The 18674-nt window shown below is 42.1% G+C and overlaps 1 protein-coding gene across 1 annotated transcript in view; it reads left to right on the top strand.

Moving 5' to 3' along the window:
* Positions 1-7619, top strand: part of LOC306913991 (endophilin-A1-like) — a 46782-nt gene extending 39163 nt beyond the window's left edge. Inside the window, exons 3-9 of the mRNA XM_079490849.1 lie at positions 115-187; positions 896-1036; positions 2083-2216; positions 3029-3187; positions 3583-3686; positions 4796-4941; positions 7201-7619. Coding sequence (XP_079346975.1) covers positions 115-187; positions 896-1036; positions 2083-2216; positions 3029-3187; positions 3583-3686; positions 4796-4941; positions 7201-7397 — 954 coding nt within the window. The 3' untranslated portion in view covers positions 7398-7619. The remainder of the gene's footprint in view (positions 1-114; positions 188-895; positions 1037-2082; positions 2217-3028; positions 3188-3582; positions 3687-4795; positions 4942-7200) is intronic.
* Positions 7620-18674: the final 11055 nt, after the last annotated feature.

Raw genomic sequence — 18674 nt, forward strand, 5'->3', positions numbered from 1 at the left:
TGTGTGTGTGTGTGTGTGTGTGTGTGTGTGTGTGTGTGTGTGTGTGTGTGTGTGTGTGTGTGTGTGTGTGTGTGTGTGTGTGTGTGTGTGTGTGTGTGTGTGTGGTCTCTGCAGAGGGTGGACTGCACCACTAGAGCAGTCGTGGACATCATGACGAAAACAACAGAGTATCTTCAACCTAACCCAGGTACACACACACACACACATGCAATATCGTTACGGCCCATCCTTGGGCCATGACATGACTGCAACACTTTAAATGATGATCCATCCTTTAAAGTTTTGCAGTCATGTCAAACAAAACAATACAACTAGGGATTGTAGCTTTATCTTTCAGCATTCCACTGCAGTTACCAGTTTACTTTACTCCTGCCACCACTGCAGTTGGCGACTGTGCTATTTATATGCATAGCTTTGCATACATTGTAGACTGCACTGTCTGCACAGAAGTGTGAATAGTTTAACACAGTGGTTCCCAAGCTTTTTAGGCTCTAACCCTGACCCCAAAAGAGATTAGACGTTTGGCCGCTTGTAGGACCCAAAGAGAAAATAGCAGATCAGTGATCGGCTATTTTCAGTACTTCTCATTGTTTTCTTATTTATGGAATTTCTTTAATTTTTATTTTATCTCTTCATGAAATTACTGGAATAAATTCATTGCATTTAGTTGAAAATGTAAATCTTTGCTTTTTTGTAAGTAAAGCTATTGGAAATTGGAAATATTCAAGTAAAGTATACAAATTCCTCAAAATTGTACTTAAGTACAGTACTTATGTAAATGTCCTTCCGGTTGTTACTTTACACCACTGATAATGCGGAGATCCTGACACCTATACTAGTGTTTTATGGTTTTATTCTTATGTCTTTAATGCATTTTGTTTGTCCCTCCCTATAGCGTCCAGAGCGAGGCTCACCATGATCAACACCATGTCTAAGATCAGAGGGACGGAGAAGGGTCCGGGTTACCTTCAGGCTGAGGCCGTCCTGGGAGAGGCCATGCAGAGGTTCGGACGAGAGCTGGACGATTCGTGCTTTGGTGAGTGTGGGCGCACGCACGCACGCACGCACGCACGCACGCACGCACGCACGCACGCACGCACGCACGCACGCACGCACGCACGCACGCACGCACGCACGCACGCACGCACACACACACACACACACACACACACACACATCTGTACCTTAACTACCACCTCTGGCGACTGAATTACCCCTGCAGGATCAATAAGGCCCCTTTTAGACTGCAGCCAAAATCCAGCCAAATCCGATTTATTTCTCAATTCTGATCTTTTGGGCCCGACTGTTCACACTGCATTTACAACTGACCAGATCGCATCTTTCTATCACAGATCTGTGTGTTCAGACAGATTTTTATTGACGCCAAACCCTGCATCGACATATCTGCTTTGGTTACCGTGGTAACGACAGCGTCATGACGTAGGCATAGTCGCTTGTGGATTATGTTCAGGACAGTTTAATATGCGACTTGGGTGGTTAGATCAGGTTACTGCGTTCAGACTGAGACGGAACTCCTGAAATCAGACTTGAATCAGATTTGAAACCACCTGATTGTGGCTCAAGTCGCATTTGTAAAAATCGGATCCCATGTCATTTGTTTGTGACATATCTATCTGTGTCACCTTAGCTTTTAACCACTTTAGCATTATTTTAAACTTTAGCTGTTGAAAGATAGCAGATCTACAAGCACATAACATGGCACTCAGTCCCACGCTATGAGCTTGTAGATCTGCTCATTTTGAATAAAAAAAACAAACATGTGCAAATATTTAAATACAATATGCTTTAACTCATATCTTAACATATTTTCAGATGGGGGTCGGCAGTCAATTACATATAATTTGGGGTCCTTCCCCGTCCTTGACAAGAAATAGTTTGAGAACCACTGATATAGAGACACAGGTTTTTCAGAAAACTAACACATCGATTTAGAAGACATTTGTAGAATCTGTTCTCAGTGGTGTTAAACAAATCGGATTCAAATCTGGACAACGTGTCACAGATCTGGATTCAGGCTGGATTTGGCTGCTATCATGAACAGGGTCCTGTCTCTCTCCTCAGGGATGGCTCTGATAGACGCGGGAGAATCCATGAGGGAGTTGGGGGAGGTGAAGGATGCTCTGGACATGGAGGTCAAACAGAACTTTGTGGACCCACTCCAGAACCTCCATGACAAGGACCTGAAGGAGATTCAGGTACAGACCAGTGATGGAAAAAGTACTCAAATGTCTTAACACTTTTTTTGCCAGGGAATTCTTCAAAATAAAGGCGTGCCAGCTGATATGGCAGATTTTACTCTGAAAAGCGGTTCCGTTCCGTTCCCCCCCCCACAGCCGGGAGTCATAATCTTCCATTCTTACCTCACACTGGTCTCTCTAGAAGCGTTAATATTCCAAACGCGATGCATGCTGAAGTCAGAAATGAAGACAGAACATTGTCCTTCTGGTCAAAACCATGGAGAGTTCCCTAGATTAGGAGTTACGAGCCATTGTTTTGGAGCCGTAAACAAGGAAGTGAACGGCAGTGCGCATGCACGAAACAGCAAGGAGTACACTTTTTTCATATCAATAAAAAAATACCTAAAGACGCCAATACACGTCCAAGGCACCCAGTGGTTTTGATTCTAAAGACATGTACGATACACATCCAATGCATAATTAGTGTTATGTAGCTCACAATGCGTCACATCACATTGTGAGCTTGTACATCGGCTATTTTCAAAAGGCCGAAATACTGTACTGTACCGAAGTACTGTATATAGGGCTAAAGTGGTTAATGTATGTTTTGTAATCTGCATCTACAAAGTAACTAGTAAACTAAAGTTTTCAAATACTGTAAATGTAGTGGAGTAAAAGTACAATATTTGCCTCTGAGATGTAGTGGAGTAGAAGTAAAAGTATAGAAAATTGTAAATACTCCGTAGGCCGTTCATTTGACGAAGAAACACAAAAAGACAGCGACATCATGAAGGATGTTTATGTTTTCCTCCTCCTCCTCCTCCCCGCAGCATCACATCAAGAAGATGCAGGGCCGTCGTCTGGACTTTGACTACAAGAAGAAGAGACAGGGCAAAGTTCAGGACGACGAGATCAAGCAGGCTCTGGAGAAGTTTGACGAGAGCAAAGAGGTCGCAGAGCAGAGCATGTTCAACCTGCTGGAGAGTGACGTGAGTGTGTGTTGTGTGTTGTGTGTTGTGTGTTGTGTTGTGTTGTTGTGTTGTGTGTGTGCGTGCGTGCGTGCGTGCGTGCGTGCGTGCGTGCGTGCGTGCGTGCGTGCGTGCGTGCGTGCGTGCGTGCGTGCGTGCGTGCGTGCGTGCGTGCGTGCGTGCGTGTATGACTAGAGAACAAGTATACTGATATTAACACCAGTACAATATTGTGTGTGTGTGTGTGTGTGTGTGTGTGTGTGTGTGTGTGTGTGTGTGTGTGTGTGTGTGTGTGTGTGTGTGTGTGTGTGTGTGTGTGTGTGTGTGTGTGTGTGTGTGTGTGTGTGTGTGTGTGTGTGTGTGTGTGTGTGTGTGTGTGTGTGTGTGTGTGTGTGTGTGTGTGTGTGTGTGTGCAGATAGAGCAGGTGAGCCAGTTGGCAGCATTAGTTTCAGCGCAGCTTGAATATCACAGCCGCTCCACAGAAATCCTGCAACAACTGACCGGCAAGATGGAGGAGAGGTCAGTATATGCACACATATGCAGGCTACAGCTAAATAAATGGGGGATGTGGATGCTAACACGTTGGCACCGCAATGCGTTGTCACCTTGTACATCCACTGTTTTGTCTGTTTTTGAAAGATTTTAAACACAGAGATATTCCACTACCTACAGTACACTGTAATGTATGGATGCCAAGCTGAAAGGGGTTATAAATATTTGACCAATGAAAAGTATTAACGAGAGCTTGTGACTAAATAATAACTACATTGAATGCATTGGAAGAAAGTTATTATCATTTTCGTATTAATGATACGTACTGTAGCTTGCAGAGTTAGTTCAGTCAGATATACTCGAGGGGATTCTTGCTGTGCTCAAGGGCGCATACATACTGTATACTCAAGGGATTAATATGCTGCATTACTATGTGGGTGTATCCAGTGTGTGCAAGACCCATATGTCATTTGCTGATGTGGCAGTCAGCTGACCAATTGGGCGGGGTATTTAAGCTCACGTAGACTGCTTGCTTCTTCCTGCCTTCCTTCTGCATATGGTTCCTGATTGTTGTTATGTGATGTTTGCTCCCACCGCCACCCCAGAACCACCGGTGGGCTCTGTTATTTCTGCTCCCCATGGGGGGTTGCTCACATGCAAAAGCAGAGACGTTTCTGTGGCTACCAAGGTGGGGGGGGACTTTTTTTAAATGTTTTTTTTTTTGTGGCTTTCGCCTTTATTTTATTTTTTTATGGAGGGACAGACAGTAGGCTGACAGGAAATGGGGAGAGAGATGGGGGGATGACATGCAGTAAAGGCCGCCGGGATCGGGAGTCGAACGCGCGGCACACTGCCAGACTGGATTACCAGCCAAGGTGCCTGGACCGCTGAGCCACGGCTCAGGCCGGGGGGGGACTTTTTTTAACCGGCCCACATGTGCGTTACTCAGCCAAAAAAATTACTTTCCTAATACATACATACAGACGGACAAGTCGGACATACAGACAGACACACATAGCTGGGCATTGCAGACGGTGTGCCACCACTCAAAAATAACCATTTTGTACATAAACGGTTTCCTTGGCATGCATGCATGCACAGTTGAAGTGAGACGAGTGCTTTGTTGTCCCATGCAGGATAAAGGAAGCCCAGAGTAAACCCAGGAAAGAATTCACTGCTAAACCCCGGATGGCGCTGGAGCTCGTGCCCCCCAGTGAGAGTCACAACGGGGGGCTGCACTCTCCCCGAGGAGCCCCCAAGTCCCCTGCAGGCAAATCACCTGGTGGGTGGCTATGTGGGTGTGCGTGCGTGTGCGTGCGTGTGTCTGTGTGTGTCTGCAGTCTGCTCAGTAAGCCTTGCCGAGCCATGCGGCCCTATCTCCTGTTTCTGTTTCTAACCACAATACCACTGAGCTGGTTAGTCTCAAATCTTAAAATCTTTTTTTTTTTTTTTTAGGTACTCTGTTATGCCATGCCATAACCATTATCCATAATTATGTTTTTGTTGGCTAAAGTGCTTTTTACCTTTTTACCAGCCATCATTATAGTCCGGCAGTCGGGGTTGTGGAGTGGGAAATTTGGTATAATATACCAAAAGACTATATTATAGTATTTTTTTATTGGCCTAAAATATTGTCTATATTATACATACATTAATGAATCCACTTGCTGATCGGTTGTCAGTATTGAGCTTTTTTTTTTAATAGTGGTTTCTTGTGACCCTACCATTAACATCCTATATAAGGCAAAAATGTCACTTTCCTTTTACTTTAAGTAGCATGTGACATGTCAAACTAGGGGGGTTTCATGATTCTGAATCCATTCCAAGCATTCGTTTTGCAAAAAAAAACTCTCTTTGGGCTATAAACGGCCATAGCTACTTGCCCAAATGTGCCCAAAATGTACTGACCTCATCACATTTGTGCTGACCTTATCACATTTGTCATGACGGCTATGGCAGTTTTTAGCCCAAGGAGTGTTTTTTGTGCAAAACTAATGCTTGGAATGGATTCAGAATCATGAAAACCGCCTAGTTTGACATGTCACATGCTACTTAAAGCATAAGGAAAGTTTGACATTTTTATAGGATGATAACACTATGCCCGGAACTATTTAATCCATTACATTCATGCGCCCAGTCGATTTATAAACACGGACGCCTTTTCCGGACGGACCGGCCGGAAGTTCATGATGTTGTGTAGCAACAATAGCCACAGCACTATAGAGTCAATCGACAACAACGGGAGACAAGAATAAATCTATCGAGACTAGCGACTGGACCGCGGAGCGCCGTCTAACTCAGAAAAAGACGGGATGATTTAGATCGCGATTTATGAACGTTTTAAGATTTTCGTTTTCATCAGCTAAACAGGGGAGGGAGTTTTTCGATGACGCCTCACTCTTGCGCGTCACCGAGGAGAGCCCAGCAGGCGCGCCTGGGCTATACAGCCATGCGATCTGTTCTCGTATCAATAAACTTCGTCTTTTGGACAATACTTCGTCCTGAGCGTCGGGCGTTACTAATAGAAAGGACAAAGAACCTCGTCCTGGGTGATGGGAGTGTTTTAATGGTAGGGTCACATATAACCCCTATAAAAGAAAGTGCTCAATACTGCAGCAAGTGGATTCATGATTGTATGTATATAGACAATATTTTAGGCCAATAAAAAAAATACTATATACCAAATGTCTCACTTTAAACAAAAGAAGCCCAGCTGCCAGACTATTACACAATGTGTGCAGGTTTAAATGACTACTGCTGAAATTAAGCTGGGATGTTGTACAAGTGTGACATCTAGTGGTTGAATGTTGTCTAGTCAGGCAAACACAAGGGAGGGAGCACACTGCACACCTGTGTTGTTGATGAGGTGCTGACCATGGCAGGTAATAATGTTGAACAGGATGAGTCTGCTCTGCACACCTCTTTACCACGAAGGGAAAATAAATAAAAAGGTACAGGAAACCCACATTTCGACAATTGTATAGAGCAGTGATTTTCAACCTTTTTTAAATTAAGGTCCAATTATTTATTTGGCATTTGAGCCACGGACCACTATTTGATGGGATTTAGCCTCTCAGACTTTTGAATAGGTTGTTGGATAAGATTTTGTCCACAGTTCCATGCTGTATTAATGTGGTACCATAGGAGAGATAACGGGCAAACAAACAATGATCAAAATAACAATTCTTCTACATTCTCTAATTGTGTAGACTTCTTTTAAATGAAGTAATGCAGATGTTTAACAATAATTTAACTCTTGAAAATGAAAATGAAACCAAATGGACCATTTGGTTTCATTTTACGCTCTCAAATGTTAAAGATCTAATAAGGGTCCATTTGGTTACCAAGTCTCCATCATTTAGCTGGGGACCACCTGGAACCCCTTCAAGCACCACTGGTGGTCCCCGGACCGCTGGTTGAGAACCAGCGCTCGAGTCTAATGTGTAAAAATGTGATATATTATTCATGTCAATTACACTCGCATATTCCACGTGAGGTTATACTTTTCTGCTCGTGTCTTGTGTCTCTGCATGCCGCACAGCGCCCATGGACCAGCCCTGTTGCCGCTCGCTGTACAACTTTGAGCCGGAGAACGAGGGCGAGCTGGGCTTCAAGGAGGGCGACATCATCACCCTGACCAACCAGATCGACGACAACTGGTACGAGGGCATGATCAACGGCCAATCGGGCTTCTTCCCCATCAACTACGTTGATATCCTGGTCCCGCTTCCTCAATAGGCCCCGCCGCCCACTCGCGTTTCCGCCCACCCCTACACCACACCCCCCACCCGCAAACCGCCTGTACTTGCGTAAATTAACGAGCCACGCCTTCTTCTTCTTCTTCTTCCTCTTCTTCTTCTGTGCTTCTGTGCATTCTGCTTTTCACTCGACTGAAATGGACGGCAAACAGGCTACTATCGACTTGGAGAATGGAGACGGAAGGATGGGAGCGTGACGGACGAATTGCACTGTGTGTGTGTGTGTGTGTGTGTGTGTGTGTGTGTGTGTGTGTGTGTGTGTGTGTGTGTGTGTGTGTGTGTGTGTGTGTGTGTGTGTGTGTGTGTGTGTGTGTGTGTGTGTGTGTGTGTGTGTGTGTGTGTGTGTGTGTGTGTGTGTGTGTGTGTGTGTCAGTCTGTTGTTACACTCGAGTGAGCAGCCCCCCAGCTTTCTCGGTTTCGTTCAGTCCCTGTCACCTTCTCGGGTTTGTTCCCTCCTATCTGCTTGTTTGTGGATTCTATCTCTCTTCCCTTGATGGACAGCCTTGATTCAACGTTTAAAACGCCCCACGTTTCTCTCTTGCTCTCTCTTCTACCACTCTCTCGCCCTATCACTCTCTCTAGCACTCTTTTGTATCTCTTTCCCCCTGTTTACATCTCTTCCTGTTGGCCCGGGCTCCCCACACAGGAAGCGAAGCACGCCTTTTATGACCAGACCTGAAGTTTTAATTGTTCTCTCCCCGTTGCTTGTCAGCTCCGTAACGATCTTGTTATAGCTTTCGTTTGTCATTAAGGGACGGCGCGTGAACACAGAGAAGCCACTCCCAGCTGTACGTTCAAAGCTTGTAGAACATCCAAAGGACAGTGAGAGAAGAGGAGACAGGATGGCGTTCTCAAGGCTGCGTCGTTTCTGTTGAACGAAGCTGTTTGATGACTTTTATTTTCATTCAGGCGCCAAATTCTCTGATTAAAAACGACCACAATAGACGCCTTTCACAAGCAGCCAATTTTGACATAAATAGTTGTGTGATGTTTATCCCATATCCGAAATGGCGATCGTTCGCAGCTCGTCGACTTTAGACTGTCAGGTTTTAGAATGTTGCAAACCATGATTTTGTGAATTCTGTTGGAAGCAGTTTTAAGTTTTCAACACAGCTCATAATGAATCTTTTGGTCTGAACTAAGCATCAATTATTTACGTCGATATGGCTTCCATGAAAAAACGCTTTTTAACGTCTATTTAACCAATTACGCCCTAAAATAGCCGATCTGCAGGCTCACAATGCGCTGCGACACACGGTCAGCTTGCACATAACGGTATCTTCACCATTGTACGACTGTATAACTTACAGGCTAGCATGATAACTCGATTTACAGAATTAGCGTTGTAACGCTGCTGTCGCTAGCTTCAAATCCTTTGATGCATGCTTCTCTCTCATCCACTTGACACTGGACCGTATCTTCTGTACGTCACGCAACGAAACAGCAAGCGAGGACAACGTGGCGTGGTGAACATCCACCACAACATGGACAGACTTCCTAAGCCAATTGTTTGAACTAACGTTAAGAAAACTTTCTTTTGTTTTGTTGTTTGTTCTTTGGGGTGAAACTGACGCGCCTACTTTCTGGTACTCAAATGGACAAAGAAGAGACACCTTTTGATGTCTTTTTTCCTCTGTGTAACTGTTCTGACGTGGTGCTGTGTGTTCACAGTGTGTTGTGTATGTACATGTGCGGGACAGACACTTGACTGATTGGATCTGCTCCCTTTGCTTTGCATGCAGGATTTTTAAACAGTAGCAGAAGACCACCATGCTGCATGCATGCGGTGGTGGAAAATGTACTCCAATGTTTTACTTAAGTAAAAGTATAAATTCTGTAAAACAATACTCTTATTACAAGTAGAAGTCCAGAATTCAAAATGTACTTGATTAAAAGTACAAAAGTATTGGCATCAAAATGTACCTAAAGTACTAAAAGTAAAAGTACTCATTATACAGAATGGCCCATTTCAGGTTTTCAAATAGCTTGTAGATTGGCTATTTTGTAGAGCTGAAGTGGTTACTGTATGTTTTGTAATGGGATAATCAAAATTATCAAAAGTAACTAGTAAATAAAGTTTTCAAATAATTGTAACATTGTAAAAGTACAATATTTGTCTTAGATGGATGAGTGGATCGTAGAAGTAAAAGTATTGGATATTGGAATTACTCAAGTAAAGTACAAATATCAAAAATTTACTTATGTAAATTTTACTTAGTTACTTTCCACCACTGCATGGACTGCATGATACTGTCGCTCAGTGCCTCGCATCGTTTTTCATGTCAAGGACCTCCGGTTTGATATGTATTATTAGGGCGACAGACTGTCAAACGGCACACAATCAGCATCACTGTTTAAAACGGGGCTTGTCGGGCGCAGAGCAACAGTATGGTGTTTCCGTGTATACAGTATAAGGCTATCAACGGGACTTCTATGGTGACTATACATTGTGGTATACTGTATGTGCATATTTAGTATTCTATTTGCGACAGTATTTGCGTTTTGACTAACCTTGTTCCCAGGCTTTTCCTCAAGGAGAAAAGTCTGCTAAAGAACCATGGCAGAAAGTGTCTACAGGGCGGAACTTTCGTTGTATGAATATCCCCCGGAAGCCGTTTCTCCCCACATTCTCCTAAATGTAACTTCCGTGGGTGGTAGGCCTACTTCTTGTATTTCCATGTAGTAGACACTTTCAGTAGCAGTCCTTGTCCAGCACATAGGTTTTGACTAAGCCTCCCAAGACGAGAGCTCCGGACGATTATGATTGGGCGGAGTTTATTTATTGTCGCAAGGCATATGAAGGTTGATGTGCAGCGGTCATTCAGAGCCATGTGTTCTCTATCTCTCCACCCCAGTGATTCTCAACCTGTGTGCCCCCAAATAATTGGCAAAACTCTTAAAACATTGTAAAATTAGGTTTGATTATTACACCGATAAATATGAACTTAAAGTGTACTACTGAACACAATCGACCATTAAAACAACAAGTGGTCACATCGCCCACGCATCTGACCACTTAACGCGGCAGCCAAAAGTGTTGGACTTCTGTTGCAAACACTTTTGCAAATGAGCCCTGATCCAGAGATGGTTGGGAACCCCTGCTCCACCCGAGTCAGCGTCATTATTCCGACTCTCCCCGTTAATAACCCTGTCCCTAACCGCACATAGGCCTCACTCAGACCTTTACTGCATTGCTGTATGCTTGTTGGATGAATGTTGTGTAGTGTCATGGCCGCCCCAATGCATTTCCAATGGGAGTCACATGGTTTGACACAACATTTGTGTTGTATGAGGGGGAGGGGCGCAGTCGAAACACAGCCGAAAGCCATACAACAGCTTGTAGTCCAAAATGTGGACTACAAACCATGTGACTTCCATTGGAAATGCATTGGGGCGGCCATGACACTACACAACATTCATCCAACAAGCATACAGCAATGCAGTAAAGGTCTGAGTGAGGCCTTAGGGACACGTTGTCGGACTAATGCGCCGTCGTAAATTATGAGCGGATCCCGCTCCACTCTACATATTCCATACGGGGACTGACCCCCACCCACTTCACCTGTGGTGGCTACACACTGATTTGCAACACGTGGGTATACTGTATATAAGTGTCAACACGTGCGCGGTCATCCTTTGATCGGAAGGCATATCAAAGCTGCTCTTAGTCAGAGAGAGAGTTTCTCCAGTGGTGGAAAAAGTACTTGCATACTTATGTAAAAGTACTTGCATACTTAAGTAAATTATCAATACTGCAGTGTCGAAATACATTGTTACAAAGTGAAAGTATTGGTATCAAAGTGTACTTAAAGTACCAAAAGTAAAAGTACTCATTGTGCAGAAATGTCCCATTTCAAGTTTTCAAATGTATAAAAAAATCTTTTGAAAATGGCAGATCTGCAAGCTCACAATGTGTCACATCACGATGCAGTGTGAGCTTGTAGATCTGCTATTTTCAAATGGCCGAAATGTATATAGGGCTGAAGTAGTGGGTAATGTAGGTTTTGTAAAATAATACAAATCTAAAGGGTAACTATAGTAACTAAAGTTTTCAAATTAATGTAGTGGAGTAAAAGTATTTGGATCCGAGATGTAGGCCTAGTGGAGTAGAAGTAAAAGTATTGGAAATTGGAAATACTCAAGTAAAGTACAAATACCTCAAAATTGTCCTTAAGTACTGTACTTGAGTAAATGTACTTAGTTACTTTCCACCACTGCCAGCGGTGTGGGGAGTCCTTTCCGGGTCATTGATTTTTCTACCGTTGTCCCAGCTGTGCCTGTGGCTCAAACGCAGGTTCATTATGCTGCTCTTATAAGCATAGATACATTGCAGCACAAACCATCAACACCAAACAACATAAAAAATGAATGAAGTTTTTGAAGTTTTGAATCACTTTCTCGAAGTAAATGGAAAGGTTAGGCTGAGATGAGGTTAATCGATTTAAATGTTTTTTCCTAAAACAAGGGTCTTACATGTTGCGCCATCGGTTTATTTACCTTGGTTTTTCATCACTTTGTATGGAAAACCAATAAATGGCTCACTGCAATGACATTTTGCTCATGAAAATCAAACACTTGCTATTACATCAGTGACTTCTTTAGTCACTTATTTTGTACATTGCGATGCTCGGTTTTATGTCGATTTAGACTAGTATAAAAACTCAAATAATGTCTGCACTGCTTCTGTGGTGCAAATATACATAACGTCTGGTCTTATTTTCATACAGACATAATATAAAGTAGGCTACCATGATGATCAAATAGATAGAAATAGTGCCTGTCCTTAACTAAAGATAATTGGTTAAACCCATGCCTAAACCTACGTTTCATTAATTCAACCCATGCCTAAACTTCAAGGCGTCCCGTTCACTTCCATTCTATGCGAGCAAAGGGGTGCTGCTTCCGGTCGCAGTGCATGGAGATCAACCATGTTGACATCACGCCCACACGACAACGGTGCGACGGGTTGACACCTCGGCATGCGTTGGCTTCTCACCTTTAGTTGCGCATGTGTGAACGTACCCTTAATGCAGGATTTCTTGTGGCCGACAAGTGACAAACCCTAAATCATTGATCCTTAATTCAACACAGGGAGGCCTGTCCTACAACACGCTTGTGTGTTTAATATGTAGTGCATCAGATGCCATTAGGCGAGTAATTTCCTGTTAAATTGAGGGTTTCAGGCTTCGACATCACAGACAATGAATTTCTCGCTGTTTCAGGGCTGAAACAGCAGGGTTGAAATAGTTTTATTTTTGCATAATAGCCTGTTGTCATTTGAAGCCTCTTGTAGTCGTTCACCAATCATCAAAACAAACGACTTCCCATGGGCATCCATGCTTTACAGACCTAAACCTGCATGAGCGCTAAGGAACGTTCCCAGCGAATTCACCATGGCTACAGTTAACCTTTTTTGGTCAGTTCATCTGTTGTCAAGTGAGACTTGATTGGTGGCATTGGTACATGAGAGGGAATGATAACCGCTTGCACAAACTGCTTCACATTAGCTCGCTTTATATCTCGTCGTACTTTGTCAACAGCCTCGCACAGAAGTAGCTGAGGCGACACGTCGTGTGCTTGTAGATTCGCTAACATTTTCGAAACATTGTGAAAGTCTGTGAAACGTGTTAATACCTATATATTTTTTAAATGTTGAATATTTTCCACTTTTATTGAAATGTCCATCGAGCATTAATCATGCCAACAGTATGTTGTTACCTTCTTTCCATGGCATAGCATACCATAGAAGATAGGCATAAATAAGATGTATGAAATAAAATCCCATTTGATCGTGTGGACCGCCGGTCCTAAAGATCAGATTTTTAGAAACAAACGTGATTTGCCAGCAGTGTGAACGCAGCCTAAGCCCTAAGGGACAGATATCTTCTGTGGTCTTCTGTAGCCATACCGTCAACATGTTGAAATGTACCAGATCGACCTGTATTTAAACATCTGCTGTTGTTAGCTGTAAGACACTCTGGGACAACACTAAGATCAACTTAATAGTAATACATTTATAAACTGGTATATATTATATATTATTACGATATTCACGTGTTTTACCAATAGTGGATCAATAGTATTTCAATAATCTAGACAATAATTTCTCCTTACAATGGCAATAAGTGGTAATAATAATAATAATAATAATAATAATAATAATGGGAAACCAATACAATACGATTAGTTGAAGGTTGGAGAAGAAATTTGTAAAAAATGTATTTGTCTATATATTCTATTGTCTTTATTGAAATACAATGACTTTTCCGTTACCAAAGTAGACAAGAAAGCCAATAACCACAACAATAACAACAAAAACATATATTAGTCTCTCTCTCTCTCTGTTTGTCTGTCCATGTTCTTGCTCGTTGACAGATCTTTTATAAGTTTCTTATTTTTCTGTTTATTTGGCACTTCTCTTTAAAATGCTGCCAAGTGCTGCAATATCTTTGTTTTCTTTAATGTATGTATATTTTTTTAAATTGTTGTTGGTTTTACTTTGGCAAGTACTTGATTGAAAATTGATTTTCTTTCTTTCTTTCTTTTCTCCTTAGTCTTTTATTTTCTTCCTTTGGATTGCTGTTTTGCCTTCTATGGCGACATGTATTCTAACCTCAATGAGGATCATGTACATTAATTGTTACTGTCTGTCCAGTAGTGTCTCCTTAACGTTAACCTGACATTTCAACAGCCTGAGACCCGCTCAAACCATTTACCAGCACACAGGACCTTTGCACAAACCACAAAGTAATGAATTACTATCATTGGTAACACGTGTTCACCCTACTATGTCATGTCAAAACGGTTGCTGTGAAAAAGTTCTATTTACAGTATGCGCCATTGCACAAGGGTGTTGTTTGCCAAGAATAACAGATCTACAAGCTAACAATTTGTCATTTTGGCAAGCAACACTGTCCCACTAGGATAACTTAGGGTACATTTAGCTTAAAACAGCCTAAAGTCACCATTTGGCTAAACACATATTCCTCATGTGTTCTCAGCATCAGAGGTGGGTGGAGTAGCCACAAACTGTACTCAAGTAAAAGTAATGAACTTTAAAATAATGACTCATGTAAAAGTAGTCGTCCAAATAACTACTGTATGTAAGAGAATTAAAGTATCTATAGTGAAAAGACTCAAGTACTAAGATAATCATACAATTTGATTGACTGTTTAAATAATCTGAATGTCTACATTGTAATGTCTACAATCTAAAATAAGCATAGAAATAAAATATAAAATAGCTATGTGCAAAATTCAAATATGGCCTAAAAACCATATCACATTAAATTAAACGATACACATGTCTCTGAAAACTCCAGGACACAAACAGACTTGCATTTATTTAAAAAATGGGCAAAATAAAGCAGAATGTAGCCAAATAGTACATTTTCACTTCAACTTTTTTACATTTGCCCTAAATATAATTTTACAATACAATGTATAACTTTACTACCCACCTCTGTTCAACACTGATTGAACAATCATTTTAGAAGCAATTGGAATAGTTAATAATAATAATCATAAACCCCACCCACATGGGACTCCTCAGGTGACAGAACCAAATGCTCAGCGTTGAATTTCAATAGATTTGTTTCAGGTTGTAAACAGCATCTCGTGACTGGGTCCTTTATAGAGGCCAGTGGTTCTCAAATGTTTCAAATTTCAAGGACCCCCAGACTGCTGGTGTGCATATTAGACCGCCGACTCCCATAACTTTGAGAGCGTATGATTGGTTCCATTTGTACACTTTCTAAGTTACAGACGTCTAAGGATCTGGTGCCTAGTCTCGCGAGCAAGACTGTTTCCTCCCGCAATTTTCAAATGCTTCCGTCATACAGTCTGGAGCTACGGAAGCTCAGATGTGACGCCTCCTCCACGCTTCCGCTTTGTCTTTTCAGTCACGCAAATGTATCCTAATATGAATCAAAATCATCTAAGCATATAGCTTGCTGCTTAGCAGCAATGGAAATTAAATAATTAAATGTAAAGATATTTTATGATATATTTTCGTGAACGAAAATGACGACCAAATGCCAGCTTCCTGCCTCGGATTTGGGGAGGTGTAGTTCCAGACTCTATAATGGGCGTTCAGGGATTGTGGAACAGTTTTCTGGCTACGCGAGACTATTTGCTAAATCATTTAGCGGAACCCACTTTGAGAACCACTGCTATAGACGACGGTGTCGGTGGAATTAGCTTTGCTAGGAAACGGCTTAGGTCCAAGTGTGTTTCCTGTCGCAGATTTTATGAATATCAGTAGCCGACCGGAAATAAACTTGGAGCCATGTTAGCAAGTGTTTATATTGTCAAGTGTGAAAATGTTCGTAGGCTAGCCCCGGCCTACCAATCCTGTCCTGGTGTCTTCATGGTGCGCTCTGTGAGTGTGTGCGTATGTGTGCATGCGCGTGGGCCTTTTATGTATATAAACTGTATGCACCTCTTAACGGTATTAATTTGACTTATTTATTTGTTTTATTTAAGAATATGTTCCTTGTGTCCTATTTATTGCACCTGTACGTATATACGACATGTTGACCGTTTAAAACGTGATTGGCGCTCAATGTGAAGGGGGAGGGGTTGGGAGGGGCATAAATGAAAGGATAGACGGTTGGGGGATGGTAGGAGAAAGAGGGAACAGCGGAGGGAAAAGGGTTCAACGTGGAAAACAATTATCCTTAGTGTGATTTGAAACCTTAACTGTTCTGTCCTTGTATCTGATGATGATGATGGTGGTGGTGGTGGTGGAGACTACAGAGACACTGTATGTAAACCTGCTTGTTGTGAAGATGAATTAAGATGTTAATGACCAATAAAACACTATCAGACACAACACACAGGACACGCCTCTGGATTGCGAATTGATTGATTGATTCAATACTTTATTAACGGTTTGCATGGACAAGAAGTACAGTGCAATGCAAGGTCTGCTAAAAGGATGAAGCCAAGAAAGCCTGATCGGCTTGTTTCTATTGGGGTCCTCTTGTACTCAATTCATCGAAAAACATTAATAATATACACAATACTATATGCAAATACGTCAAATAAATTAGTATAGGAAACAAAGTACATACGTATATGTACAGTAACCAACTCGGGTGGGGGAGTTTTAGGAAATGGTAGTCTACAAACTCACGAGTTGTGTAGGACATGTGGAGCGTTGTCCAGGATGTTTTAATGAATGTCCTGACAGCTGTCCTGTGTTAGCTGTTCAAATCAGAGAGAGGGGAGGGGTTGTAGGGTTGGATCGGGCTTCGAAGATACAGGGGTGCCACGGTGCCACACTTTGTTTAGTCATAGTAAGGGCATTTTATCAGGTATTTGACCAAATTGAGTTATTAGCATAATATGTGACCATACCCATAACATCCTATATAAGGCAAAAAAGTCAAAATGTCATCATTCTTTAAGTAGCATGTGACATATGAAACTAGGGTGTTTGCATGATTCTGAATCCATTCCAAGCATTAGTTTTGCACAAAAAACACTCCTTGGGAGGAAAACGGCCACACAAACGTGATGAGGTCAGCACATTTGGTCAAGTGGATATGGCCTAATTTAGCCCAAGGAGTGTTTTTTGTGCAAAACTAATGCTTGGAATGGATTCAGAATCATGAAATCACCCTAGTTTCATATGTCACATGCTACTTAAAGAATGATGAAAATTTGACTTTTTTGCCTTATATAGGATGTTATGGGTATTGTCACATATTATGCTAATAACTCAACTTTCCCACGGGAGTTGAATTTCAAACTTTTAGTACATGTTATTAGACATCTTTAGAAACACATTGGTGAAGAAATTTCTTGGTAACGATTTAGTTCCCAGATTTTCATAGATTTCTCTTACTATCAGCAACTTCCATGTTTTTCCAAGCTTTTCAAGGAAGTTGTGCGCATTAGCGCCTCCCCTGGTCGAATGTCGACTGAACTAAAGTCAGTTGGAAAATCTAATTGCAACATTCGACCAGGGGAGGTGCTAATGCTGCCTCTCCGGCTGCAAAACATTGCTAAATAAGTGATTTAAACTCGTTTCAACTCGTAACTTGGATTTTCTTGTCCGGAACTAAAGTCAAATTAGTTTAGCTCATTATCGGACCTTTACTTTTTGGATATGATGTGCAGAAAAGGGTAAGCAACGTTCGTAGTGGAAACCATGTGCCGGTTCTGAAACGCGGCTGAAGGCTAACATGTGGGACCTCATCGCGGAGCTACAGAATGAGTGTAGGGACTGAGGTCACATATTAGTCTAGTAGCCAGAATGTGAACCTGGACATGTAGAAACTGCCGGATGCTAACTTGCATATGTTGAGCAATTTTCATAATTGGCATAATATGTGACCATACCATTAACAACCTATAGAAGGCAAAATATTCAAAATGTCATCATGCTTTATCTAGCATGTGATGTGTCAAACTAGGGGGTTTTATGTGCATCAAATTGTCCAGACTCCAGCTGCTGACAGCATGGCTGTGTAGGACACATAAGGTTGCCGGCCATGAGGCGGTCTATGGCCTCACTCAGACCTTTACAACAGATTGATGTATGCTTGCTGTATACAAAGGGTGTGACACAGCTTGCCCCAATGCATTTCCAATGGGAGTCACATGGTCTGACACAACACTTGTGTTGTATGAGGGGGAGCAGTCGAAACACAGCCGAAAGCCATACAACAGCTTGTAGTCCAAAATGTAGTCCTCAAACCATGTGACTTCCATTGGAAATGCATTGGGGCGGCCATGACACTCACAGCATTCATACAACAAGCATGCAGCAATGCTGCAAAGGTCTGAGTGAGGCCTATGTCCGGGATACCTCCAAGGCCCGCGGCGCTGGGGTTCTCAGTATCACATCAAATTTGTGTCAACAGTCATAAGGCCTAGGTGATAAAAATAGGTATTATGCATAACATTTAAAAGTAGGAACCATGCATCACCAGGCTTTAAAATAAAATAGTAAGACATTCAATAAAATGTTGGGTTAATAGCCCAGCCCTACCTTCAAGCACCCGGTCCCCAAGCACACTAACCACTGTTATTCTCTTTATTTCTCTGTACCCTATTCCATAGTACAGTACTTGAGTAAATGTACTACCGGTATGTATGTACAGTGTACCAGAGCCGTGTACACCATGGCCACTGCCACAAACTGCATCAGTTATTTTTTTGGAACACAAAAAGCCTAGAGCTATAAAGTAGGCCTAGTATATTATATTATATCTACATTATTCATTCATTATTATAGACATCCTTGACC

Source organism: Electrona antarctica (genome assembly GCF_951216825.1).
Source record: "Electrona antarctica genome assembly, chromosome: 21".
Classification (NCBI taxonomy): domain Eukaryota; kingdom Metazoa; phylum Chordata; class Actinopteri; order Myctophiformes; family Myctophidae; genus Electrona; species Electrona antarctica.